A 24,536-nucleotide genomic window follows, 5' to 3' on the forward strand; every position below is an offset into this window, starting at 1 on the left:
TTACGGAGTCCCCAGCATCCACTTAGGACGTTAGAGAAAATAAGAATTTACTTACCGATAATTCTATTTCTCATAGTCCGTAGTGGATGCTGGGCGCCCATCCCAAGTGCGGATTGTCTGCAATACTTGTACATAGTTATTGTTACAAAAATCGGGTTATTATTGTTGTGAGCCATCTTTCAGAGGCTCCTCTGTTATCATGCTGTTAACTGGGTTCAGATCACAGGTTATACGGTGTGATTGGTGTGGCTGGTATGAGTCTTACCCGGGATTCAAAATCCTTCCTTATTGTGTACGCTCGTCCGGGCACAGTATCCTAACTGAGGCTTGGAGGAGGGTCATAGGGGGAGGAGCCAGTGCACACCAGATAGTCCTAAAGCTTTCTTTAGATGTGCCCAGTCTCCTGCGGAGCCGCTATTCCCCATGGTCCTTACGGAGTCCCCAGCATCCACTACGGACTATGAGAAATAGAATTATCGGTAAGTAAATTCTTATTATATATATATATATATATATATATATATATATATATACACACACATATATATATTTATATATATATATTTGCCTCCCCAAGCAGCAGACTCCCTGCCACACCGCAGATCGGATCTCTCTTCCGATCCGATCTGCGGTGCTGTGCTCCCCGGATCCCGTCCTCACTGCAGCAGCGGGCGCACAGACAGGACAGCTGAGCTGAGCGACGGCTCAGCTGTCCAATAAAGTATGAATGAAGCAGCCTGCCGCTCAGTCATTGGCTGGGCACGCAGGCTGTTTCATTGATACATTATTGGACAGCTGAGCCCAGTGGCGTAACTAGAAATTTTTCTCCCCCAAGCCAAAAAATCCTTCGGCGCCCTCCCCATACCCCCCGTAATTGGCACTAGCAAAGGTAGAAAAATGTGCACGCCGCAGGCGCGCGCCGGCAAAAAGTGTGTGTGGCTTTGTCGAAATGGGCGTGGCTTTGCGTGGAGGGCGTGGCATTGCAGGAAAAGACTACCTTATAGCCCAGTTTTGCAACCTGCACGCCCAGACGTTGGCCACCACAGGAAAGAAAAATAATCCTGATTCATGCCCCTTACATTATTTGTCATTTTTCCTCCTTATAGTAATGCCCAGTATACATTATTCCACATACTGCAATGGCCCTTAGACATTATTCCACACACAATAATGCACATGACACAATATGCACACACTGTAATGCCCCAGACACATTATGCCACACACCGTAATGCCTGTGACACATTATGACAGGAATCGCAATGCCCGTTATACATTATGCTACACACTGCAATGCCCCTGATACATTATAGCACATACAATGTCTGTGACACAGTATGACACACACCACAATGATCCTGAGACATTATACCACATACCACAATGCCCGTGATATAGTATACAACACACCGTAATGCCTGATACATTATGACACACACCGCAATGTCCGTGATACATTATGCCAAACACCGTAATGCCCATTACACATTAAGTTCTACAGTAAGGCTTCTAATTACTTTTAAATTACCTGCTCGTTGCCAGGGGTTTCATGCTCTTGATTCCATGCACGGTGCCAGGGGTTTTCACGCTCAGGGTGTCATGCTCGTTGCCAGGGGTTTCATGCACTGGGTGTCATGCTCGTTGTTAGGGGGTAGTGCTTGTTGCTAGGGCCATGCTCCCAGTGCCACATATGCCCCCAGTGCCAGATATTCCCCTACAGTGCCAGGTATATGCCCCTAGTGCCAGATATTCCCCCACAGTGCCAGGTACATGCCCCCAGTGCCACATATACCCCCCCCCCCCCAGTGCCACATATGCCCCCTCAGTGCCTGCTCCCCCCAGTGCCAAATATTCCCCCACAGTGCCAGGTATATGCCCCAAGTGCCAGATATTCCCCCACAGTGCCAGGTATATGCCTCCAGTGCCAGATCTTCCCCCCACAGTGCCAGGTATATGCCCCCAGTGCCAGATCTGCCCCCACAGTGCCAGGTATATGCCCCCAGTGCCAGATCTGCCCCCCACAGTGCCAGGTATATGCCCCCAGTGCCAGATCTGCCCCCCACAGTGCCAGGTATATGCCCCCAGTGCCATATCTGCCCCCCACAGTGCCAGGTATATACCCCCAGTGCCAGATCTGCCCCCCACAGTGCCAAGTATATGCCCCCAGTGCCAGATCTTCCCCCCCACAGTGCCAGGTATATGCCCCCAGTGCCAGATCTGCCCCCCACAGTGCCAGGTATATGCCCCCAGTGCCAGATCTGCCCCCCACAGTGCCAGGTATATGCCCCCAGTGCCAGATCTGCCCCCCACAGTGCCAGGTATATGCCCCCAGTGCCAGATCTGCCCCCCACAGTGCCAGGTATATGCCCCCAGTGCCAGATCTTCCCCCACTGTGCCAGGTATATGCCCCCAGTGCCAGATCTTCCCCCCCCCCCACAGTGCCAGGTATATGCCCCCAGTGCCAGATCTGCCCCCCACAGTGCCAGGTATATGCCCCCAGTGCCAGATCTGCCCCACACATTGCCAGGTATATGCCCCCAGTGCCAGATCTGCCCCCCACAGTGCCAGGTATATGCCCCCAGTGCCAGATCTGCCCCCCACAGTGCCAGGTATATGCCACCAGTGCCAGATCTTCCCCCCCCCCACAGTGCCAGGTATATGCCCCCCAGTGCCAGATCTGCCCCCCACAGTGCCAGGTATATGCCCCCAGTGCCTGCTCCCCCCCCCCCATGTGTTGGAGGGACACTGAGCGCATCGCGCGTCTCTCCTATGTCCCTCCTGGCTCTCCCCCGGCTGGTCTAATACAGGAAGTGCCGGTTCGTGAGCCAATCAGAGCTCACGAACGGCACTTCCTTAGACCGGCCGGGGGAGAGCCAGGGAGGGACACAGGAGAGACGCGCGATGCGCTCAGTGTCCCTCCAACACAGCAGGGAGGGAGAGGAGACCGCAGATTGACATGCGGACGCTCGTCCGCATGTCAATCTGTTCTAAGGGAGCCAGGGAAAGGAGCACAGCACCGCAGATCGGATCGGAAGAGAGATCCGAACTGCGGTGTAGCAGGGGGCCCTTTTGGAAAGGGGGGCCCGGGGTACGTATCCCCCGGGCCCCCCCCCCTTAATCCGGCTCTGCCCATAATCAGAATATGCATGGTGACGGGTCTCCTCGCTCCACACGTTCCTGGGATCAATATTATCTGCATGCACCAAGTCTAAGACAGTCCCTCTTAACGCGTTTCTCCGCTTGATAAGCACTCAGTGGCGCCGAGTGTAATGTGATTGTCTAATAAATATTTTTTTACAAGTACATTCCTATTGTATTGTTTTGATAATATTTTCACCTTGGCACAGCAGCGCTATATATATATATATTGTTGTTTGTTTCCATGTGAGCTATTGGGGATTAAGTGGTCCCCTTTATATGGCAGCAGCTGTTACAGGGTAATGTTTATCTAATTGTGGTGTCTCTTGCTAATTAGCGGCCAGCGCCTGGTGACTTGTCTTAATTGACTGGTCAAATATATATCTTTTTCTTAGCTTGGTCAAGCATGGGCTGTTAGCACATATCCCCAGGCCACTATAATCACTTAGTGCAGGAATCCGCGCACCATTGCAAGGGGCGGGGCTTCCTCTCAGAGCGGATCCAGCACTCACCAGCATCATTTTCTTCCTGCAGATCATAAAAAAGAGACGCTGACAGGGAGCGCTGCCCTCCACATAACTCCAGTTATCCTCTGCAGTATCAGGGTGTTATAGACAGGGGGGGGGGGGGGGGGGGAGGGGGGTGTATTGTTAGTACTAATTACCCTATTAAGGTTAGTTAGTCAGCGCCAGGCTTTTATCATAATAACTGCCCACAGGGGCGCTGTGTGGCTGGCTCCTTATACTCTGTGTCTCTCTGAAGGTACTCTGGGGGAAACTGTGTCTGACATTTTCCTGTGTGTGTGTGTGTGTGTGTGTGTGTGTGTGTGTGTGTGTGTGTGTGTGTGTGTGTGTTTAAGTGTGTATATCTCACATTACCATGTCTAAGGACTCTGTGTCCTGTGCTGCAGAATGTGTATCTTCTCCTAAGGAGTCTATTCCATGTACTCAGGACTGCAATATACTTTCCCAGCCTTCTGAATCCGAACCCCCATGGGTGGATTCTTTAAGGGGAATGATATCCCAGATTTCAACAAGAATGTCACATACTGAGAAAGAGAAGCAGTTTTTGAGAAAATCTGTAGAGGGTTTGTCATACTCAGCCCCCACTGCTGCGTATAAGAACCCACCTACATACCCACAAAAGCATACACTTGCCCAGATAATGCAAGCTGACACTGATACCGACTCTGATACAGGGAACGGTGATGGGGATATGCAGGGGGGAGATACATCCCTTGATACAGGGGTGCAACTGATGATTGAAGCCATTAGGGGTGTTTTGCATATTACAGAGTAGGTACCTGAGCAGGTAGAGGAATATTATTTTACAGTAAATAAGAACTCCTCGCTTACCTTCCCTGCTTCTAAGGAGGTAAACTCCTTGTTTGAAAAATCCTGGGAAAACCCAGAGAAAAATTTCCAAATCCCTAAAAGAATTCTCATTGCTTTCCCTTTTCCTGAAGAGGATAGAAAGAAGTGGGAAAACCCACCTATAGTAGACGCTTCAGTATCTAGGTTGTCTAAAAAGGTGGATTTACCTGTCCCTGGTTCAACCGCCTTAAAGAAGCCGGCTGACCGCAAGATTGAGACTACGGTCAAATCACTATACACTGGAGGACTCTGACTACGCCAATGGAGTGCGGATGCAGAGTCCAAGAAAAGTGTGGAGTATCTGCCCTTCACAGGTCATGCACTATTTGGGGACGCATTGGATGCGTGGATTTCCACGGCGACTGCGGGTAAATCGACATTTCTTCCCTCCTCAGCAGCATCGGCTAGGAAATCTTATCCTATGCCTACTCTCCAGTCCTTTCAAACCGCTAAATTTAAAAAAATCCAACCCCCCCACACACACACACACCTCCTTCTTTAGAGGAGGTTAGGGAAAATACAGAAAACCTGCACCAACAAGTTCCCAGGAACATAAACTAGGTTCTGCTTCCTCAGAATCTTCAGCATGACGGTGGACCTCCCAGCCTGGAGATCAGGCAGGTGGGAGCGAGACTAAACGATTTCAGTCACGTCTGGGCGTCATCATGCCTAGACTCCTGGGTGACAGATATTGTTGCCCAGGGGTACAGACTGGAGTTTCAGGATCTTCAAATCAGGCTTACCAGTTTCGCTGAAAGAAAGTGCTATCCTACAGGAAGCCATTCAAAAATTGGTACAAACAATTGTCATTGTTCCAGTTCCACCTCACCTAAAGGCCAAGGGTTATTACTCAAACCTGTTTGTGGTAAGGCCTATATTGAACCTGAAGTCATTGAACCCCTACTTGAGGGTTCTCCATTTCAAAATGGAGTCTCTGAGAGCGGTGATCTCAGGTCTGGAGGAGGGGGAATTCCTAGTATCCCTGGATATCAAGGATGCGTACCTTCACATTCCGATCTGCCCGCCTCACCAGGCCTATCTATGGTTTGCACTACAGGACTGTCACTATCAGTTCCAGACATTGCCATTTGGCCTCTCCACAGCACCAAGGGTGTTCACCAAGGTCATGGAGGAGATGATGCTCCTCCTCCGCAAGCAGGGAGTGAACATAATTCCATATCTGGACGATCTGCTGATAAAGGCATCTTCCAAGGAGAAGCTGTTACAGAATATTGCTCTCCCAACTCAACTACTCCAGGATGATGGGTGGATCCTGAACCTTCCAAAGTCACATTTGGAACCGACAAGGAGACTGACCTTCCTGGGAATGATACTCGACACTGAAGTGCAGAGGGCGTTTCTACCACTGGAGAAAGCGTTGGTTATCCAGTCAATGGTCTGGGATGTCTTGAAGCCAGCCTGAGTATCGGTTCATCAGTGCATTCGCCTTCTGGGGAAGATGGTAGCCTCCTACGAGGCTCTACAGTACGGAAGATTTCCTGGACAAGTGGTCAGGATGACATCTTCACATGCACCAGCGGATACGCCTGTCGCCGAAAGCCAGAATTTTACTCCACTGGTGGCTGCAAACTTCTCACCTACTCCAGGGCCGCAGGTTCGGAATTCAGAATTGGATACCTCTAACCACGGATGCAAGCCTCAGAGGTTGGGGAGCAGTCACCAAGGGGGAAAACTTCCAAGCAAAGTGGTCAAGTCAGGAATCTCTCCTTCCGATAAACATTCTGGAACTAAGGGCCGTTTACAACGGCCTTCTACAAGCGGCGCATCTTCTACAAGATCGAGCCATTTTAGGTTCAGTTGGACAACGTCACAGCGGTGTCCTACATAAACAGGCAGGGCAGAACGAAGAGCAGGGCTGCAATGTCATAGGTAACAAGAATCCTCCTCTGGGCAGAAAGGCACGCGCTTGCGCTGTCAGCAATCTTCATTCCGGGAGTGGACAACTGGGTAGCAGACTTCCTCAGCATCCAGGAGAATGGGGCCTCCACCCGGCAGTATTCACAGAGGTAACAAGCCGATGGGGCGTACCTCAGATAGACTTGATGGACTCTCGCCTCAACAAGAAGCTTCAGAGTTACTGTTCCAGGTCACGAATCCCGCAATCAGTGGCGGTGAACGCCCTGGTAACTCCATGGGTGTTCCAGTCGGTGTATGTGTTCCCTCCACTTCCACTCATCCCAAGGATTCTCAAACTACTAAAAAGAACAAGAGTTCCGGCGATACTCATTGTTCCGGACTGGCCCAGAATGGCTTGGTACGCGGATCTTCTGACATTGCTGCTGGAGGATCCGGGGACTCTTCCTTTTTGCGAGGACCTTATACTACAGGGCCGTTCGCCTATCAAGACTTACCGCGGCTACGTTTGACGACATGGAGGTTGAACGCCAGATTTTAGGTCAGAAGGGCATTCCGAACAAGGTCATTCCTACTCTGTTCCAAGCCAGGAAGGGGTTAACGTCTAAACATTACCATTGCATTTGGAGAAAATATGTGTCTTGGTGTGAATCCAAGAAGTTTCCTATGGTGGAGTTTCAACTAGGACGTTTTCTCCTCTTTCTGCAAGCTGGTGTGGATGTAGGCCTACGCTTGGGCTCCATCAAGGTCCAGATTTCGGCCTTGTCCATTTTCTTCCAGAAACAATTGGCTGCTCTCCCTGAGGTTCAGACATTCTTGAAGGGAGTTCTGCACATTTAACCACCCTTTGTGCCTCCTAAGGCACCTTGGCATCTAAATGTGGTGCTGCAGTTCCTGCAATCGGATTGGTTCGAACCTTTACAGGAGGTTGACGTTAAGTTTCTTACTTGGATGTCAGTCACACTGTTGGCATTGGCATCTGCTAGACATGTGTCTGAATTGGGGATATTGTCGCACATGAGACCCTACTTGATTTTCCATGTTAATAGAGCTGAGCTCAGAGCGCGTCAGCAATTCCTTCCAAAGGTTGTGTCAGCTTTTCATATCAACCAACCTATTGTGGTGCCAGTGGCTACTGACACCTCGATTACTTCAAAGTCCCTGGATGTTGTGAGGGCTTTGAAAATATATGTGAAGCTAACTGTTCGTCACAGGAAGTCTCACTATTTTTCCTTTATGATCCCAACAAGATTGGGTGTCCTGCTTCTAAGCAGACAATTTCTTGCTGGATCAGGCTTACTATCCAGCATGCTTATTCTACGGCAGGTTTGGCATGTCCAAAATCTGTTCAGGCCCACTCTACACGTAAGGTGGGTTCTTCCTCGGTGGCTGGCCGGGGTGTCTCGGCCATTCAGCTTTGCCGAGCGGCTACTTGGTCAGGGTCGAACACGTTTGCTAAGTTCTACAAGTTCGATACTTTGGCCTCTGGGGACCTTAAGTTTGGTCAATCTGTTCTGCAGGAACCTCAGCACTCTCCCTCCTGTAATGGGAGCTTTGGTACATCCCCATGGTACTAAATTGGACCCCAGCATCCTCTAGGACGAAAGAGAAAATAGGATTTTAATTACCTACCGGTAAATTCTTTTACTCGTAGTCCATAGAGGATGCTGGGCACCCGCCCAGTGCTTCGTATTCCTGCATTGTTACTTGGTTACGTTTGTTGGTTCAGCCGTTGCTGATTCATTCCAAGTTGGTTAGCTTGGCTTTCCTTTTTTGTTATGTATGAGCTGGTGTGAATCTCACCACTTTCTGTGTATTTCCTTCTCTCAAAGTATGTCCGTCTCCTCGGGCACAGTTTCTAGGCTGAGTCTGGTAGGAGGGGCATAGAGGGAGGAGCCAGCCCACACTATTAAACTCTTTAAAGTGCCAGTGGCTCCCAAAGTACCCGTCTGTACCCATGGTACTAAATTGGACCCCAGCATCCTCTACGGACTACGAGAAAAGGATTTAATGGTAGGTAATTAAAATCCTATTTTTTTATTTGTGTAACCTACTTTATAACCCTTACCTGCTGTTTGATTTAAACCTTGTGTTACAGAATTATACAATGAAATTGAAGTCTGGTGAACATATCACATCAATACAAAGTCCATCTGTATCTGGAAGAGTGAGCAGGACCCAGAGCCCCATCCCGGTGCCTCCACCTCACTCACTGATAGATGAAAAACAAAATGGCCAGAAGATCCTGGAACTCACCAACAAGATCATATACCTGCTGACTGGAGAGGTGACTGCTGGGAATGGGGCATTATACAGTAACACCAGGGGATGTGACTGGAGATGTGACTGCTGGGAATGGGACATTATACAGTAACACCGGAGATGTGACTGGAGAGGTGACTTCTGGGAATGGGACATTATACAGTAATACCGGGGGATGTGACTGGAGAGGTGACTGCTGGGAATGGGACATTATACAGTAACACCGGGGGATGTGTCTGGGTGATGACTGGAGAGGTGACTGCTGGGAATGGGACATTATACAGTAACACCGGGGGATGTGTCTGGGTGATGACTGGAGAGGTAACTGCTGGGAATGGGACATTATACAGTAACACCAGGGGATGTGTCTGGGTGATGACTGTATCATTGTGTGTGTCAGGTTCCTATAAGGTGTGAGGATGTCACTGTCTATTTCTCCATGGAGGAGTGGGAGTATATAGAGGAACACAGGGGTCTGTACAAGGACGTGATGATGGAGAATGACCGGCCCCTCACATCACTGGGTAAGAGGAGACTGTCATGTAGTGTAATGGAGAGATCAGCTATGGGGCCACCTAGCTACACATCACCTGATAATCACATATATACAATGTACTCAGTCACTGTGTGTCTCCTACAGATGGGGCCAGTAACAGGAATACCCCAGAGAGATGTCCCCGTCCTCTTTATTCCCAGGATCATACAGAGGAGAATCGCAGTGTCCCACAGGAGGGTCAGGTAGGTGGGATTTGATGATCTTGCAAAATATCCAAGTGTACTTACACTATACTATCATTATGAATGTTGTTAGTCTCTTATACACTTTTTTTTTTTTAATGTTCTCTCAATTCATTGGATATTATGGGTCTTTTTAGGCTGAAGATATCATTGATATGAAAATAGCAAATACGGAAGAGGAGACGTATGTGAGGGGTGATCAGCAGTGTAAGGAGGAGGAAATCCCTACAGGTATCAGCACAGGTGAGTAATACACACTAAGGGGGTGATTCATATTTGTAAGGACTTGCATAGCCTCAAGGAAGCGACTGTGTAATTAAAATTCAAATGCAGTAAGCGGTGTATTTGTGAGATCCAAGTGCTGCGTTAAAGGACGCAACATCTGGTCACAATCGCAAAGTTTTTAGGCACCGGTCAGCCTGCGCAAGCTGAAGCTTACTCAGGCTGGCCGTCTGATCTAGACACCTGGCTCCAGTAAGTCTAACAATGTAGACCCTGGACTCGTCAAGTCTACAAAATGGGGGCGACACGTCCCTGGTTTGTAGAATGGTGCTGTTTGCTGCCCCCCCTCCTCCCCCCCAGTCACTGAATAGCCAAGGTGAAACCAGAAATCACAAGGAGCAGTACCTGGAGAAACGCGTAATCAGGTCAGAAGAGTAGCCGAGCTCAGGAACAGAAATTCAGCTTAGATATGTACACGGCGTAGCACAGGGCTTACACGCTGGTGCAAGGTTTGATAGCCTATACTCTGGCATTTTGCAGTATGCAGATAAAGAGAGTTATGGTAGACTTACCTTTTGTTAACTCTTTTTTTTCTCTTACGTCCTAGAGGATACTGGGGTCCAATTAGTACCATGGGGTATAGACGGGTCCACTAGGAGCCTTGGGCACTTTAAGAAATCACTAGTGTGCGCTGGCTCCTCCCAGACTCAGTTTTGAAAATGTGCCCGGAGGAGCTGGTCACGCTTATGGAAGCTTCTGAAGAGTTTTCTACATTTATTTTCTCTGTTTTGTTATTTTCAGACAGGGCTGGTTGGCAACAGGCTGTCTGCTCCGTGGGACTTAGGGGGTGGAACGGCCCAACCTCCTATAGGGTTAATGGTCCCGTTCCCCGCTGACAGGACACTGAGCTCCTGAGAGTGCTTTTCGCAAGCCCCAGCACGGCGAGCATACGGTCCCGCAGCACGCCGCCACCCCTAACAGAAGACAGAAGAGTGGTGAGTAGGTGGCCGGTATCCTGGTTAGCGGGTCGCCGGCTGTTATGGCCGCACAAGGGTAGAAGCGCAGCCCTGGGTGGAGGCTGCGTCTCCAGGCTCAGATCAGCATTGCTGCACCGCTTGAGGGGCGAGCTGAGTCGTTTTAACACATAATACCCACACTGGCAAAGCGCTTACAGGGGCTCTGACCCACTGTTAAGTACCAACATCACCTCACCCAGTATAAAAAAAAACGGCGCGCCATGGAGGGGGCGGGGCTTCGCTGTGAGCGGATTCAGCAGCTCTCCAGCTCTATTTTCCTTCTGCAGCTTCACACAGACTGACTGGCAGGGAAGCACAGCTCCTCCACAAGGACTCCAGACTACTTCAGCGGTACCAGGTGGTCATAACTAGGGAGGGAGCGATATTAGAATACTAAGTCCCTATCAAGGGTACTCAATTTGCGACCCAGCTAAGCTTTGCATTAACAATAAGGGCGCGGTGTGGCTGGCTCCATCATACTCTGTGTGGGTTAACTGTGCTTCTTGCGCAGCAGAGAGTTTGTTTTTCCCAGGGGGGATCCCTACAGTGTACTCAGGATAGTGCACATTCTCAGGCTAGTGGGGCTGAACCCGCATGGTTGGATTCCCTTAAAGGGATGATCTCAAATATTTCTAATAAATTATCCCATAATGAGAAGGAGACGCAATACTTAAGACAGTCTATGGATGACCTGATGAATAGAGATTCAGTTCCCATTCCAGCATCTTAGACCCCTGCCATTTGTCCATAGAAGCGTACTCTGGCCCAAATCACGCAGGCTGATACCGATGATGATGATGATGTATCAGACCCAGAGAAGGGTGAGGTGGACTCGGGAGGGGGGGATGCAGCTCTGTCACAGGGAATACAGGCCCTGATAGAGGCTATTAGAGATGTCCTGCACATTCCTGACAAGGTGGCGGAGGTGGATGAGGAATCTTATTTTAATGCAAAAAAGAAATCCTCTGCTACTTTCCCTGCATCAAAGGAGTTGAATTCCGTGCTGGAAGAAACTTGGGTTAATCCTGAAGATCCTAAGGAGTTTCAGATCCCTAAAAGGTTACTCACAGCCTTCCCGTTTCTTCAGGATGATAGGAAAAAATGGGAAAATCCACGATTGTGGACGCATTGGTATAGGTTGTCACGTAAGATAATCGGGGGGCAGCCTCCTTAAAAACCGCGGCTTACCGCAAGACTGAGATCACTCTCAAATCTCTGTACACAGCTGCGGGGGTGGCTCAAAGACCTACTATTGCTTGTGCATGGATCACTAGGGCCATTGCAAAATGGTCAGGTAACCTAATTAAAGGGTTAAATTCCTTATCCAGAGAGGAGATAGTTTTACTCCTACAGCATATACAGGACTTTGCGAATTTTATGGTAGAGGCCATAAAAGAAATAGGTTTGCTTAATGCAAGCACCACGGCTATGGCAGTGTCAACATGCCTATGGCTACGCCAGTGGACTGCGGATTCGGATTCCAGAAAGGGTGTGGAAAGCCTTCCATTCACAGGTGAGGCCCTGTTTGGAGAGGAACTAAATACGTGGATATCCAAGGCTACGGCGGGTAAGTCTACATACCTTCCTTCCGCAGTCCCCCCAACTCTGCAGTACTTTCGGACAGCCAAATTTAGAAATAAAACCAAATGTTCTTCTACGGCCTTCAAAGGCAATAGAGGTAAACCCAGAAAACTGCAGGTTCACAGGAACAGAACTCCGGTTCTGCTTCCTCAAAGCCATCAGTATGACGGGAGCCAGATTAAAATATTTCAGTCACATATGGGCAACATCATGCCAGGATCCATGGGTCATAGATCTTATCGCCCAGGGCGACAGACTGGAGTTTCAGGAACTCCCACCTCACAGATTCTTCAAATTAGGCTTAAAAGCTTCTCAAGCAGCAAGTATGACCTTACAGGAAGCAATTCAAAAACTGGTACAGACTCAGGTCTTTATTCCAGTTCCGCCTCAGTTGCAAAACAAGAGTTATTATTCCAACGTGTTTGTGGTACCGAAACCGGACGGTTCGGTAAGGCCCATTTTAAACCTCAAGCCACTGAACCTGTACTTATGGGTGTTCAAGTTCAAGGTGGAGTCTCTGAGAGCGGTGATCTCAGGTCTGAGGAGGGGGAATTCCTGGTGTCTCTGGATATCAACGATGTGTACCTTCATATTCCAGTCTGGCTGTCACTACCAGTTCCAGGCCCTGCCATTTGGCCTCTCCACGGCACCGAGGGTGTTCACCAAGGTAATGGCAGCGATGATGTTTCTCCTCCTCAAACAAGGAGTGAACATAATACCGTACCTGGACGATCTGCTGATAAAAGCACCATCCAGGGAGAGGTTGTTGGACAACATTGCCCTCTCAACCCGACTACTCCAGGATCACGGGTGGATTCTGAACATATCAAAATCTCACCTGGAACCAACACGGAGGCTTCCATTCCTGGGGATGATACTGGATACGGAGTCCCAGAAGGTATTCCTTCCATTAGAAAAGGCATTGGTAATCCAGTCAATGGTGCAAGATGTCCTAAAACCAACCCGGATATCGGTGCATCTATGCATTCGCCTTCTGGGGAAGATGATAGCCTCTTACGAGGCTCTGCAGTACGGAAGGTTTCATGCAAGGCCATTCCAGCTTGATCTGTTGGACAAATGGTCCGGATCGCATCTTTACATGCACCAGAGGATACGTCTGTCGCCATAAGCCAGGATTTCTCTTCTGTGGTGGCTCCAGACTTCTCACCTGACCGAGGGTCAATGGTTCGGGTTTCAAAATTGGATTCTGCTAACCACGGGCGCAAGCCTCAGAGGTTGGGGAGCGGTCACCCAAGGGGAACAGTTACAAGGAGAATGGTCAAGTCCGGAAGCCATTCTTCCGATTAACATTCTGGAACTAAGGGCCATATACAACTCACTTCTTCTAGCTTCGCATCTTCTTCAAGATCAAGCAATTCATGTTCATTCGGACAATGTGACGGCAGTAACGTACATAAACCGACACGGCGGAACGAAGAGCATAGCTGCAATGTCAGAGGTAACAAAAATTCTCCTCTGGGCAGAAAGACACATGGTGGCGCTGTCGGGAATCTTCATTCCGGTAGTAGACAACTGGGAAGCGGACTTCCTCTGCAGACACGACCTCCACGCAGGAGAGTGGGGCCTTCACCCACAGGTGTTCGAGTCCTTAACAAGTCGGTGGGGAATTCCACAGATAGACATGATGGCCTCTCGTCTCAACAAGAAGCTAAAACGCTATTGTTCCAGGTCGAGGGACCCACAAGCAATGGCGGTGGATGCTCTGGTGACTCCATGGGTCTACCAAATGATTTACGTGTTCCCACCTCTTCCTCTGATCCCAAGAACTCTCAAAAGAATAAAAAGGGAAAAGGATCAATCAATTCTCATTGCTGCAGATTGGTTGAGAAGGGCCTGGTATGCAGATCTACTGGAGTTGCTCCTGGAGGACCCGTGGCATCTGCCTCTACGAGAGGATCTTCTGCAACAGGGGCCGTTCGTCTATCAAGACTTACCGCGGCTACGTTTGACGGCATGGAAGTTGAGCATCAGATTTTAGCCCGGAAAGGCATTCCGAACAAGGTTATTCCAACCCTGATCCAAGCTTAGGAAGGGGGTAACGTCTAAACATTACCACCGTATTTGTCTCGTGGTGTGAAAACAGGAATTTCCTGCAGTGGAATTTCAACTGGGACGTTTTCTCCTTTTTCTACAGTCAGGTGTGGATGAGGGCCTACGTTTGGACTCCTTGAAAGTCCAGATTTCGGCCTAGTCCATTTTCTTCCAGAAACAATTGACTTCCCTCCCTGAGGTTCAGACGTTCTTGAAGGGTGTTCTGCACATCCAACTACCCTTTGTGCTTCCTACGGCACCTTGGGATCTTAACGTGGTGTTGCAGTTTCTGCATTCGGACTGGTTTGAACCTTTACAGGAGGTTGACGTTAAGTTTCTTACATGGAAGACTGTTACACTGTTGACCTTGGCTTCCGCAAGGCATGTGTCCGAACTGGGGGTGTTGTCTCACAAAAGCCCCTATTTGATTTTTCGTGAGTATAGAGCTGAACTCCGAACTCGTCAGCAGTTTCTTCCTAGGGTGTCTGCGTTTCATATCAACCAACCTATTGTGTTTCCAGTGCTTACTGACACCTCTGCTACCTCAAAGTCCCTGAATGTTGTGAGGGCTTTGAAGATCTACATGTAGAGGACAGCTCGTCACAGAAAATCTGACTAGCTGTTTGTTCTCTATGATCTCAAGAATGTTCTGCTGCAAAGCAGTCTATTGCTCGCTGGATCAGACTTACTATCCAGCATGCTTATTCTACGGCAGGATGCCGGTTCCTAAAGTACAGGCCCACTCTACTAGGTCGGTGGGTTCTTCCTGGGCGGCTGCCTGGGGTGTCTCAGCTTTACAGCTCTGCAGAGCAGCTACTTGGTCAGGTTCGAACACGTTTGTTGAGTTGTACAAGTTCGATACTTTGGCCTCTGAGGACCTTCAGTTTGGTAAAACAGTTCTGCAGGAACCTCGGCACTCTCCCACCCGGTTTGCGAGCTTTGGTACATCCCCATGGTGATAAATGGACCCCAGTATCCTCTAGGACGTAAGAGAAAATAGGATTTTAATTACCTACCGGTAAATCCTTTTCTCGTAGTCCGTAGAGGACACTGGGCGCCCGCCCATTGCTTTGTGGTTTTCCTGCACTGTTACTTGGTTAAGTGTTACTGTTGGTTCAGCTGTTGCTGTTCCGGTTGAAGTTTGGTTAGCATAGTTTCCACTTGTTTTGTGTGCGCTGGTTCGAATCTCACCACTGTCTTTTTAAATCTTACTCTCAAAGTATGTCCATCTCCTCGGGCACAGTTTCTAGACTGAGTCTGGTAGGAGGGGCATAGAGGGAGGTGCCAGCGCACACTATCGATTTCTTAAAGTGCCCAAGGCTCCTAGTGGATTCGTCTATATCCCATGGTACTAAATGGACCGCAGTATTCTCTACGGACTAGAAAAGGATTTACTGGTAAGTAATTAAAATCCTATTTTCGAAGTCCTTAGGGTCCACAGGGTAACATTGGGTTTGTAGGTGGTTGGATCAGGACCTGGGCACCAAACAGTTAAGCTTTTCAGATTTCCCAGGATGCCTTGGTCCTTCTTTCTATACCCCCACCTCCATGCTCAGGCAGGTCAGTGTTAAGCAGGAAGAGGATGAAGAGAGAAGAAAGATACGGTACACATAAAACACACTCTCACAGACAGGAGAAGCGAACCAGTGACCAAAGCAGCAAACCCCCATGTAGGCGAGGAGCATCAGGGTGGGTGCCCTGTGGACCCTATGGACCTCAAAGAAAGAGAGTTAACAAGGGTAGGTCTACCATAACTCCTTTTCTTCTTTGGGTTCCATAGGGCCCCACAGGGCAACATCAGGGATGTCCTAAATTAGTACTACAGGTGTGGGGACGCTCCTGAGTGGATAGTAGAATCTGGTGTCCAAATGAAGTATCCTGGGAGGCGAATGTATCAAAGGCATAGAACCTAAGGTGTGAATAGAAGGCCACGTAGCCGCCTTGCACAATTGTTCAGCAGGTGCACCATGGCGCGCCGACCATGGCGGTCCCATAGACTGAGTAGAATGGGCAGAGATAGAAGATGGTACTGGAGGATCAGCTTGTAAATATGCTTGTGCGATAGCCATTCTAATCCATCTGCCCAGAGTCTGTTTATAATCTGGCCAACCACATTTGTGAACGCCATAGAGGATGAAGATGGAACCCGATTTTCGAATTGAACTGGTCCGATCTACATAGATACGGAAAGCATGAACCACATCCAGAGAACTTTCCCCTGCCGAAAGGTCTGGTGATACGAAGGCCTGAACCACAATTTCTTAATTTAAGTGGAAACGGGAGACCAAGGCACACAGTCAGTACCTTGAGGGAAAAAACTAAGACACATTGGTCCAGACAGGAAAAAAACAAACCCATTGGCCTCCACATGAAAAATACAATCACACTGCCCCCACAGTAAATAAAAATAATGAACACAGTTCAGAGTGTGTGCCAGGCTTGTCTGCTCGCAGAACACTGGAGGGACCCTATGCCAATGTCAGTTGTTTTTAGTGTGGATTGCACCAGGGTGTAAAGTTAAAAATGTCCTCATGTGAACACCATACAAGTCACTTTCCAGCTGCCATCATGTGCTCCTAGGGAGATAGTGCAGACAATATAGCAGCAGGACACCCAAGCATCTCCACCTTGCTCCCTGTGACGCATCTTCTTTAAATCCTGTAACCTAGTCAGCATGCCCCAAGCAACGAGTTCTTGAATCGGGACCCTGGGACTGACATGCACACCATCATTGTGAGAGATGGAGGAACAGCAGACACCACCAACCAATGATGATTAGCGGATGACAGGAAGAGGAGGGGCCAGCGGCCAGATCCAGACCCACTGACAATCAGAGAGGGGCGGTCTCATATGCCCAGGATACAGATACAGGACTGGAGCAGGAAGAGATCAGTGCTGTCCAAAATGAAAGTTCAGGCTGAACTGGCGGCAGTGGCAGCGGCACACTTGAGAACTGCTCTTGGCACACTAGTGTGCCGCAGCTCAGTGGTTGAAAAATGCTGCCCTATAATATATACTGCCTGAGGACGGTTTTTGTTCCTTAAGCATGGCTTGCATAACTGAGTGAGAAAAACCTTTTGCCCACAGTATGGAAGATTTAAGAGCCATGTCGTCAAAGACAGTCGTGCTAGATCCTGGTGTAGACACGTTCCTTGAGACGAGATCCTGTCGTAGTGGAAGTTGATGGGTAACCCCCACTGAGAGACCCTGTAGGTCAGAAAACCAATGATGTCTGGGCCAGGCTTGGGCCACTACTATGAGGTTGCCGCCTTCCTGTTTGAATTTCCGTAGAACCCTCGGCAGAAGGGATAGTAGGGGGCAGACGTACATAAGATGGTAGGTCCATTTGACAGAGACAATTTGCCTGCATGAACATCCGGGCGACTGAGGAAGTCTGCATCCCAGTTGAGGGTCCCTGGTATGAAGATGGCGGAGATGGCGTTCGGGCCACTTCCTGCATTGCCATCAGACTGTGAGTGCCGCACTGGTGATTTAGACAAGCCACTGCTGTGGCATTGTCGGAATGAATTTGGACAGGTCTGCCTTGAAGGACACTGTGTGCCAGAGTTAAGGCTTTGTATACGGCTCGTAGTTCCAGAACATTGATTGGTAAGTGAGAATCCGTCTGTGTCCAACGTCCCTGAAATGAGTGCTGTTCAATCACTGCTCCCCAACCACGGAGGCTGGCGTCCGTGGTGAGGATCACCCAGTTCGGGATCCAAAAGGGTCGTCCCTTGTCTAGGTGTGTCGTTTGGAGCCACCAAGTGTGAGATTGGAAAACTTCCGGAGTGAGAGTTATCATTTGTGATCTGATCAGATGTGGCCATCCATTCCACTTGTCCAGGATCAGTTTCTATAAAGGGTGAGAATGAAATGGAGCATACTCTACCATGTCAAAGGTCGAGACCATCATTTTGAGGACTTGCATGGCCGAGTGAATGGACACTTGGTGAGGCTGGAGCAACTTGCGAACACGGCCCTGCATTCTTGAGATTTTTTTCTGTTGGCAGGAAGAGCCGCTGACTCGCAAAGTACAGTAATGCTACCAGGTGTGACATCCGTAGGATGGCGTGAGGGATGTCTTTTTCCAATAGATGAGCCACCTGTGACGTTGAAGGAACGTCATCATAATTTGAAGATGCTGTTTCAAGACTTCTGTTGAAGTGGCTAGGAGCAGTAAGTTGCCTAGATAAGGAAGTATTCTGACTCTCTGACAACACAGCTGTGCTGCCATGACTGCCATAACCTTGGTAAAAATTCTGGGCGCTGTAGACAGCCCAAACGGCAGCACCTGGAATTGATAATGTTTGTTGCATATAGCAAACCGTAGGTATTGTGGGACGCGAAGGAGCGATAGGTATGTGAAGATAGGCATCCTGTATGTCCAGGGTTACCACAAAGTTCCCCGGCTCCATAGCAAGGACTATAGAACAAAGAGTTTCCATGCGAAACTTGGGAACCTTTATAAATCTGTTGAGAGATTTGAGGTTGAGGATGGGTCGGTGAGACCCATTGGGATTGGGCATGAGAAACAGTGAGGAATTGCCGCACTGAGACTGAGATACCGGAACTATCACACCTGACTGTAGAAGGGAGTGAATAACTTGAATTTGACCCTTTTACGGATCTCTGGAGGAAGGCCCATACAAAAGAACTGTGGTGGCGGGCGTGTCTTGAATGAAATGTCATACCTGTAAGAGACCACCTCTTCCACCTAGGTGTCTGAAGTCAGAGTCCAGACATGTGTTTAGTGAAGAAGTCTGCCTCCCACGCTGGGATCCCCCAGGAGGAGGCCCACCCCTTCAGGCTGCAGGCTTATCGGGTTTGCTGGTGGCTGCCGTGTAGCCCAGTGTTACTTGGCCTTGGGTTAGGCTTTATGGTGGATGTTTGGGAAAAGCCTGTCCTTCTGCTTTGCCTTTGGGACAAAAGGAACAAACATTTTAACTCCCTAACACGTGGAGTAGGAGTGGACGGGAGAAAGGCTATCCTAGCTGCAGCCAGATCAGTGGCAATTTTGTCTAATTCAGCTCCAAATAACACCTCATCTGTAAAAGGGAGAAATTCCAATGTTTTCTTGGAATCAAGGTCCGCTTTCCAGGAACGCAGCCAGAGAATGCATTGTGCCAGTACAGAAGTGGCATACGCCTTTGCCGCCAATACTTCAGCATCAGAAAGAGCTTCACGAATGTAAGAACCTGTGTGCTTAATAAAGGCCAAATATGACATGCAGTCCTCAGCTATATCTGAGGGAAATTCCTCCATGGCCTGTAATCGTGATTCAGTGGCTTTTTTAGTCCAAGAAGCAGCCGCTGTAGGTCTATGGACAGCACCATGTAGAGAAAAAGTAGACAATTTTCGAAGCATCTATCTGTGGGCTCTTTCAGTGAGGAAAGAGTAGCGACAGGTAGAATGGACATCTTAACTAGACGTGCAGTATGCGAATCCATCAGAGGAGGAGCCTCCCACTTAGCACAATCCTCTGCAGGGATAGGGTAACGGGATGCTAATCGTTTAGACACAGGAAACTTCTTACCCAAGGTTTTCCAGGGTTCCTGTCTAATTTCCATGAGATGTTCTGAATGAGGAAATTCTGATCTAAGTATCTGTTGTTGCATGAAAACATCAGTTTTCTTAGTAAACAACTCAGGTTCTTCATCCGTCAGTTGGAGATTTTGCCTAATTGCATCAATCAAAGCTGCCAACACCACTGTGTTAGGAGCTTCCGCCTCTATTATGCAGGAATCAATGACAGATGGAGGTGTGATGACTCGTTTGAGTCTGACACAGGCCTGGATTGAGATGAAGGTGTGGTCCTGGTAGTGGGTCGAGAGGATTGTTTAGTCCCAGGTAACATCTTTTGCAAAGCTAGGGATGTCTGGGCTAGGCACTGAACCGTATTATTAAGAGTATCCACCTATGGTGGATTAGTAAGTGGGACAATATTAGGTGGTGCTAACATAGGAGGTCCCATGGGGGGAAGGGGGGGGGGGGGGGTTGGAGCCTGTCCACTAAAGTACCTAGTAACTGAGAGAGAGAAGGCCATGGAGGCTCTTGAGTAGGAGCTGGGGATGTTGACTGGCCAGGAGGTGCATAGCAGTTTACACAAAGCCCATCCTGTACTACATCCTGAGCAGATAATCCTGTAGAGCACAATCTGTCTGGCTGTTTGCGACCTTTTACCTTGTTAGAGATAACCGCAATATAGGAGAGTCGCCCACACACACAGTTGTAAACCAAGGTGTGTCAGCTGTAATATAGTATGTGACTATATTCAGCAGTAGTGCTCAAATATATGTAAAGACACCTGAAACACCTGGTCACAGGGCACAGAAAAAGACAGGGACAGATCTATAGAAATCTGAAATGAGAAAATCAGAAACAAGCACAGGTCACATACAATGCAGAGAAAATAGGATTTTGGTACTTACCAGGTAAATCCTTTTCTTTGAATCCATATGGGGCACTGGAGTACTCTTGGGATATGGACGGCTTCCACCGGAAGAAGGCACTGAATAAATAAATTTTGAAACTACTCCTCCCCTCCATATCCCAGAGTACCTCAGTGTTTTTTACTGAGCCGAACAGGAGCGATAGAGAGATTGACAAAAGGAGAATTACATATAACATAACAGACAACAATAAAGTTGACACAAAACGTAACTGACAACTAAACAGTTGACACCATAACCGATTAGCACTTCTTAAATTTGAACCAGTCGGTGAGAATGTGTTACCATAAGATCTACTGAACTTACTCCAAACCAGGTAAACTGCTCTGGGTGGGCGTCCAGTGCCCCCTATGGATTCAAAGAAAAGGATTTACCTGGTAAGTACCAAAATCCTATTTTCTTTTTCATCCACTAGGGGTCACTGGAGTACTTTTGGGACGTACCAAAGTCTCCCCCGTGGGCGGGAGAGCTGTTTGGCACCTGTAACACCAGGCGGCCAAAGCTAGATGCTGGTGCCGCAAACGTATCAAACTTGTAAAAGCGCACAAACGTGTGCACTGAAGACTAAGTAGCCGCACGGCAAAGCTGTGTTGTAGAAGCTCCACGACCTGCTGCCCATGATGTTCCCACAGCCCGTGTGGAATGAGCTGTTACTGACGTAGGCGGCTGTAACCTAGCATGAAGGTAAGCCTGACGTATGGTCAGTTTAATCCATCTGGATAAGGTCTGCTTAGACGCTGGCCAACCCATCTTGGCAGCATCTTAGAGAACAAACAACGTATCCGTCTTACGAACTGTAGACGTTCGGGATACATAAATGCGTAATGCGCGTACCACATCCAACGTTCCAGAATTTCCTGTTAATACCGGAACTACTATTGGTTGATTGATGTGAAAAGACGACACTACCTTTGGTAAGAAAGTGGGATTCGTCCAAAGTTCCGCTCTGTCATCATGAAAAACTAAATACGGTGACTTGCACGACAAGGCACCCAAATCTGAAACACGCCTTGCTGAAGCTAAGGCTAAAAGAAAAATCGTTTTCCAAGTGAGAAATTTAATATCCACTTGTTGTAAGGGTTCAAAGTAAAAGGACTGTAAGAAATCTAAAACCAGATTCAAGTCCCATGGCGCTGTAGGTGGAATGAATGGAGGCTGTACTCTGAGTACACCCTGCAGAAACGTATGTACCGACGGCAACAAAGCCAATTTCCTTTGAAAGTAAATTGACAATGCAGATACCTGCACCTTTAGTGTGGATAGACGTAGTCCTCCATCTAACCCCATCTGTAGAAATAACAAAAGACGGGATAACTTGAAAGATGATGTCGGAAACTTCCGAGCTTCACACCAACCTATATAAGTACGCCAGATTCTGTAATAATGAGCTGCTGTAACCGGCTTCCTAGCTCGTACCATGGTTGGTATAACCGATTCAGGAATGCCTTCTCTTCTTAAGATGGCGGTCTCAACAGCCACCCCGTCAAACGCAGCCGCGCTAAATCGGGGTAAAGGAACGGCCCCTGTTGTAACAGGTCCGGACGTAGTGGGAGCGGCCAAGGATCGTCTGCGAGTAGTCCGCGGAGATCCGAGAACCAAGCTCTCCGAGGCCAATGAGGCGCTACTAGTATGACTGTGACGGACCCTCTCTTGATCCGTTTTAGCAACAGAGGGAGCAGCGGAAACGGTGGAAACAGATACACGAGGCTGTACGGCCACGCGACTGTGAGAGCATCCACCGCCACTGCCTTTGGATCTCTCGTTCTGGACACATACTGTGACACTTGGTGATTGTGGCGAGATGCCATCAGATCCACTTGAGGGTAACCCCACCTCTGGACCAACATATGAAACACTTCTGGATTTAATGCCCACTCTCCTGGATGAAAATCCTGACGACTGAGAAAATCTGCCTCCCAGTTGTCCACTCCCGGAATGAACACTGCCGACAATATCACCTGGTGATATTCGGCCCACCTGAGGATCCGAGCTACTTCCCGCATTGCCATGCGGCTTCTCGTTCCTCCTTGTTTGTTGATGTATGCGACCGCCGTCGCATTGTCTGACTGCACCTGAACAGTCTGAAACCGAAACATGTGCACTGCTTGTCGTAGCGCATTGTAAATTGCCCGGAGTTCCAGGACATTTATAGATAGCAATCTTTCGTGATCTGCCCAGAGGCCCTGGAGCCGATAACCCTGAACTACAGCTCCCCAACCTCTGAGACTTGCGTCTGTCGAAAGAATTATCCAATTCCAGACGCCGAACCGTTTCCCTGCGGATATTGTGTATCTTTAGCCACCAGAGAAGAGACACCCTGACCTGTGGCGACAACCTCACCCTGTGGTGAATCTGCAGATGCGAGCATGACCACTGTGCGAGCACATCCAGTTGAAAAGGACGTGAGTGAAATCTTCCGAACTGAAGCGCTTCGAAAGCCGCCACCATTGTGCCTAAGAGGCGAATGCACAAATGTACCGAGACTGTGCGTGGCTTGAGCACTAATTGTACCAGATGACGAATAATCTGTACTTTCTGTTCTGGTAGGTAAATTCTTTGATTTACTGTATCGAGAATCATACCTAGGAATTGAAGTTGTTGAGACGGAATTAGATGTGATTTCTTGAAATTGACTATCCAACTGTGCTGAACTAGAACATTGTTTGTTAGCAACGCATGTTGGAGGAGCATCTGTTGAGACGGAGCCTTGATGAGCAGATCGTCCAAATACGGAACAATTATTACTCCTAGGGATCTGAGATGAGCTATCATCACTGACATCACCTTGGTGAATACTCGAGGCGCTGATGAGAGGCCAAACGGTAGAGCCTGAAACTGGTAATGGTCTCGCCTTATTGCAAACCTCAAGAACCTCTGATGAGGTGGCCAAATCGGAAAGTGTAAGTACGCATCTTTGAGATCCAGCGCAATCATGAATTCCTGTGGCTCTAAACCTGCAATTACTGACCGGAGAGATTCCATCTTGAATCTGTAGTAAGTGACGTACTGATTGAGACCCTTTAAGTTCAATATTGGCCTGACAGAGCCATCCGGCTTTGGTATCACAAACAGACTGGAATAATAACCCTGACCCTGTTGTTGCACAGGGACCGGAATCACAACTGCAGCATTCAGCAGAGACTGAATGGCAACCTGCAGAACCGCCTTCTTGACGTCCGACACAGGCAGTCCTGTCTTGAAAAACCTCCTTGACGGAAGACAATCGAACTCTATTTTGTAACCCTTTAACACTAAATTGCGGATCCACCCATCTTTGGACGTCTGAAGCCACGCCCCCTGAAACGTCTGAAGGCGTGCTCCCACAATTGGAGATCCGAGATGGGCTGGGAGCCCGTCATGCCACTGGCTTGTTAGTGATCTTAGCGTCTTGACGACCTGCGTTGGATTGTTGGGCACCACGTCCCCGACCTCTTCTACCAAGCGTGGCCGCTCCTCTGCCCCGCCCATGAAAGGACTGAGTTCTAAAGGATTTGAACGCCGGACCAGAATATTTACGTTTAGGTACCGTTGTAGGCAATGGTAGAAACACAGACTTTCCTCCCGTAGCCTCAGAAATCCATCTGTCCAATTCAGGACCGAACAGCTTCTCGCCACCGTAAGGTAATGCCTCTATACCTTTTTTAACCTCCGCCTCCGCTTGCCAAGAACGTAGCCAAAGTGCTCGTCGTGCTGTGACTAGCGATGAAGAAAGGCGAGAAGTAAGCTGACAGACGTCAGTAGAAGCTGTACATAGATATTCAGCAGCTTCCCAGATTTGATCAGCGAGAAGTATAAGATGATCATCCTGTAGAGCCGACTTGAGCTCTTTT

The 24,536-nt window shown here is 48.7% G+C and overlaps 1 protein-coding gene across 1 annotated transcript in view; it reads left to right on the plus strand.

Moving 5' to 3' along the window:
- LOC134983609 (gastrula zinc finger protein XlCGF26.1-like) overlaps positions 1-24,536 on the plus strand; it is a 139,428-nt gene that overhangs the window by 84,112 nt on the left and 30,780 nt on the right. Inside the window, exons 3-6 of the mRNA XM_063949281.1 lie at positions 8,485-8,673; positions 9,049-9,172; positions 9,289-9,386; positions 9,524-9,629. Of these exons, the coding sequence (XP_063805351.1) occupies positions 8,485-8,673; positions 9,049-9,172; positions 9,289-9,386; positions 9,524-9,629 (517 nt within the window). The remainder of the gene's footprint in view (positions 1-8,484; positions 8,674-9,048; positions 9,173-9,288; positions 9,387-9,523; positions 9,630-24,536) is intronic.

This window comes from Pseudophryne corroboree (assembly GCF_028390025.1).
Source record: "Pseudophryne corroboree isolate aPseCor3 chromosome 3 unlocalized genomic scaffold, aPseCor3.hap2 SUPER_3_unloc_2, whole genome shotgun sequence".
In the NCBI taxonomy this organism is placed as follows: Eukaryota; Metazoa; Chordata; class Amphibia; order Anura; family Myobatrachidae; genus Pseudophryne; species Pseudophryne corroboree.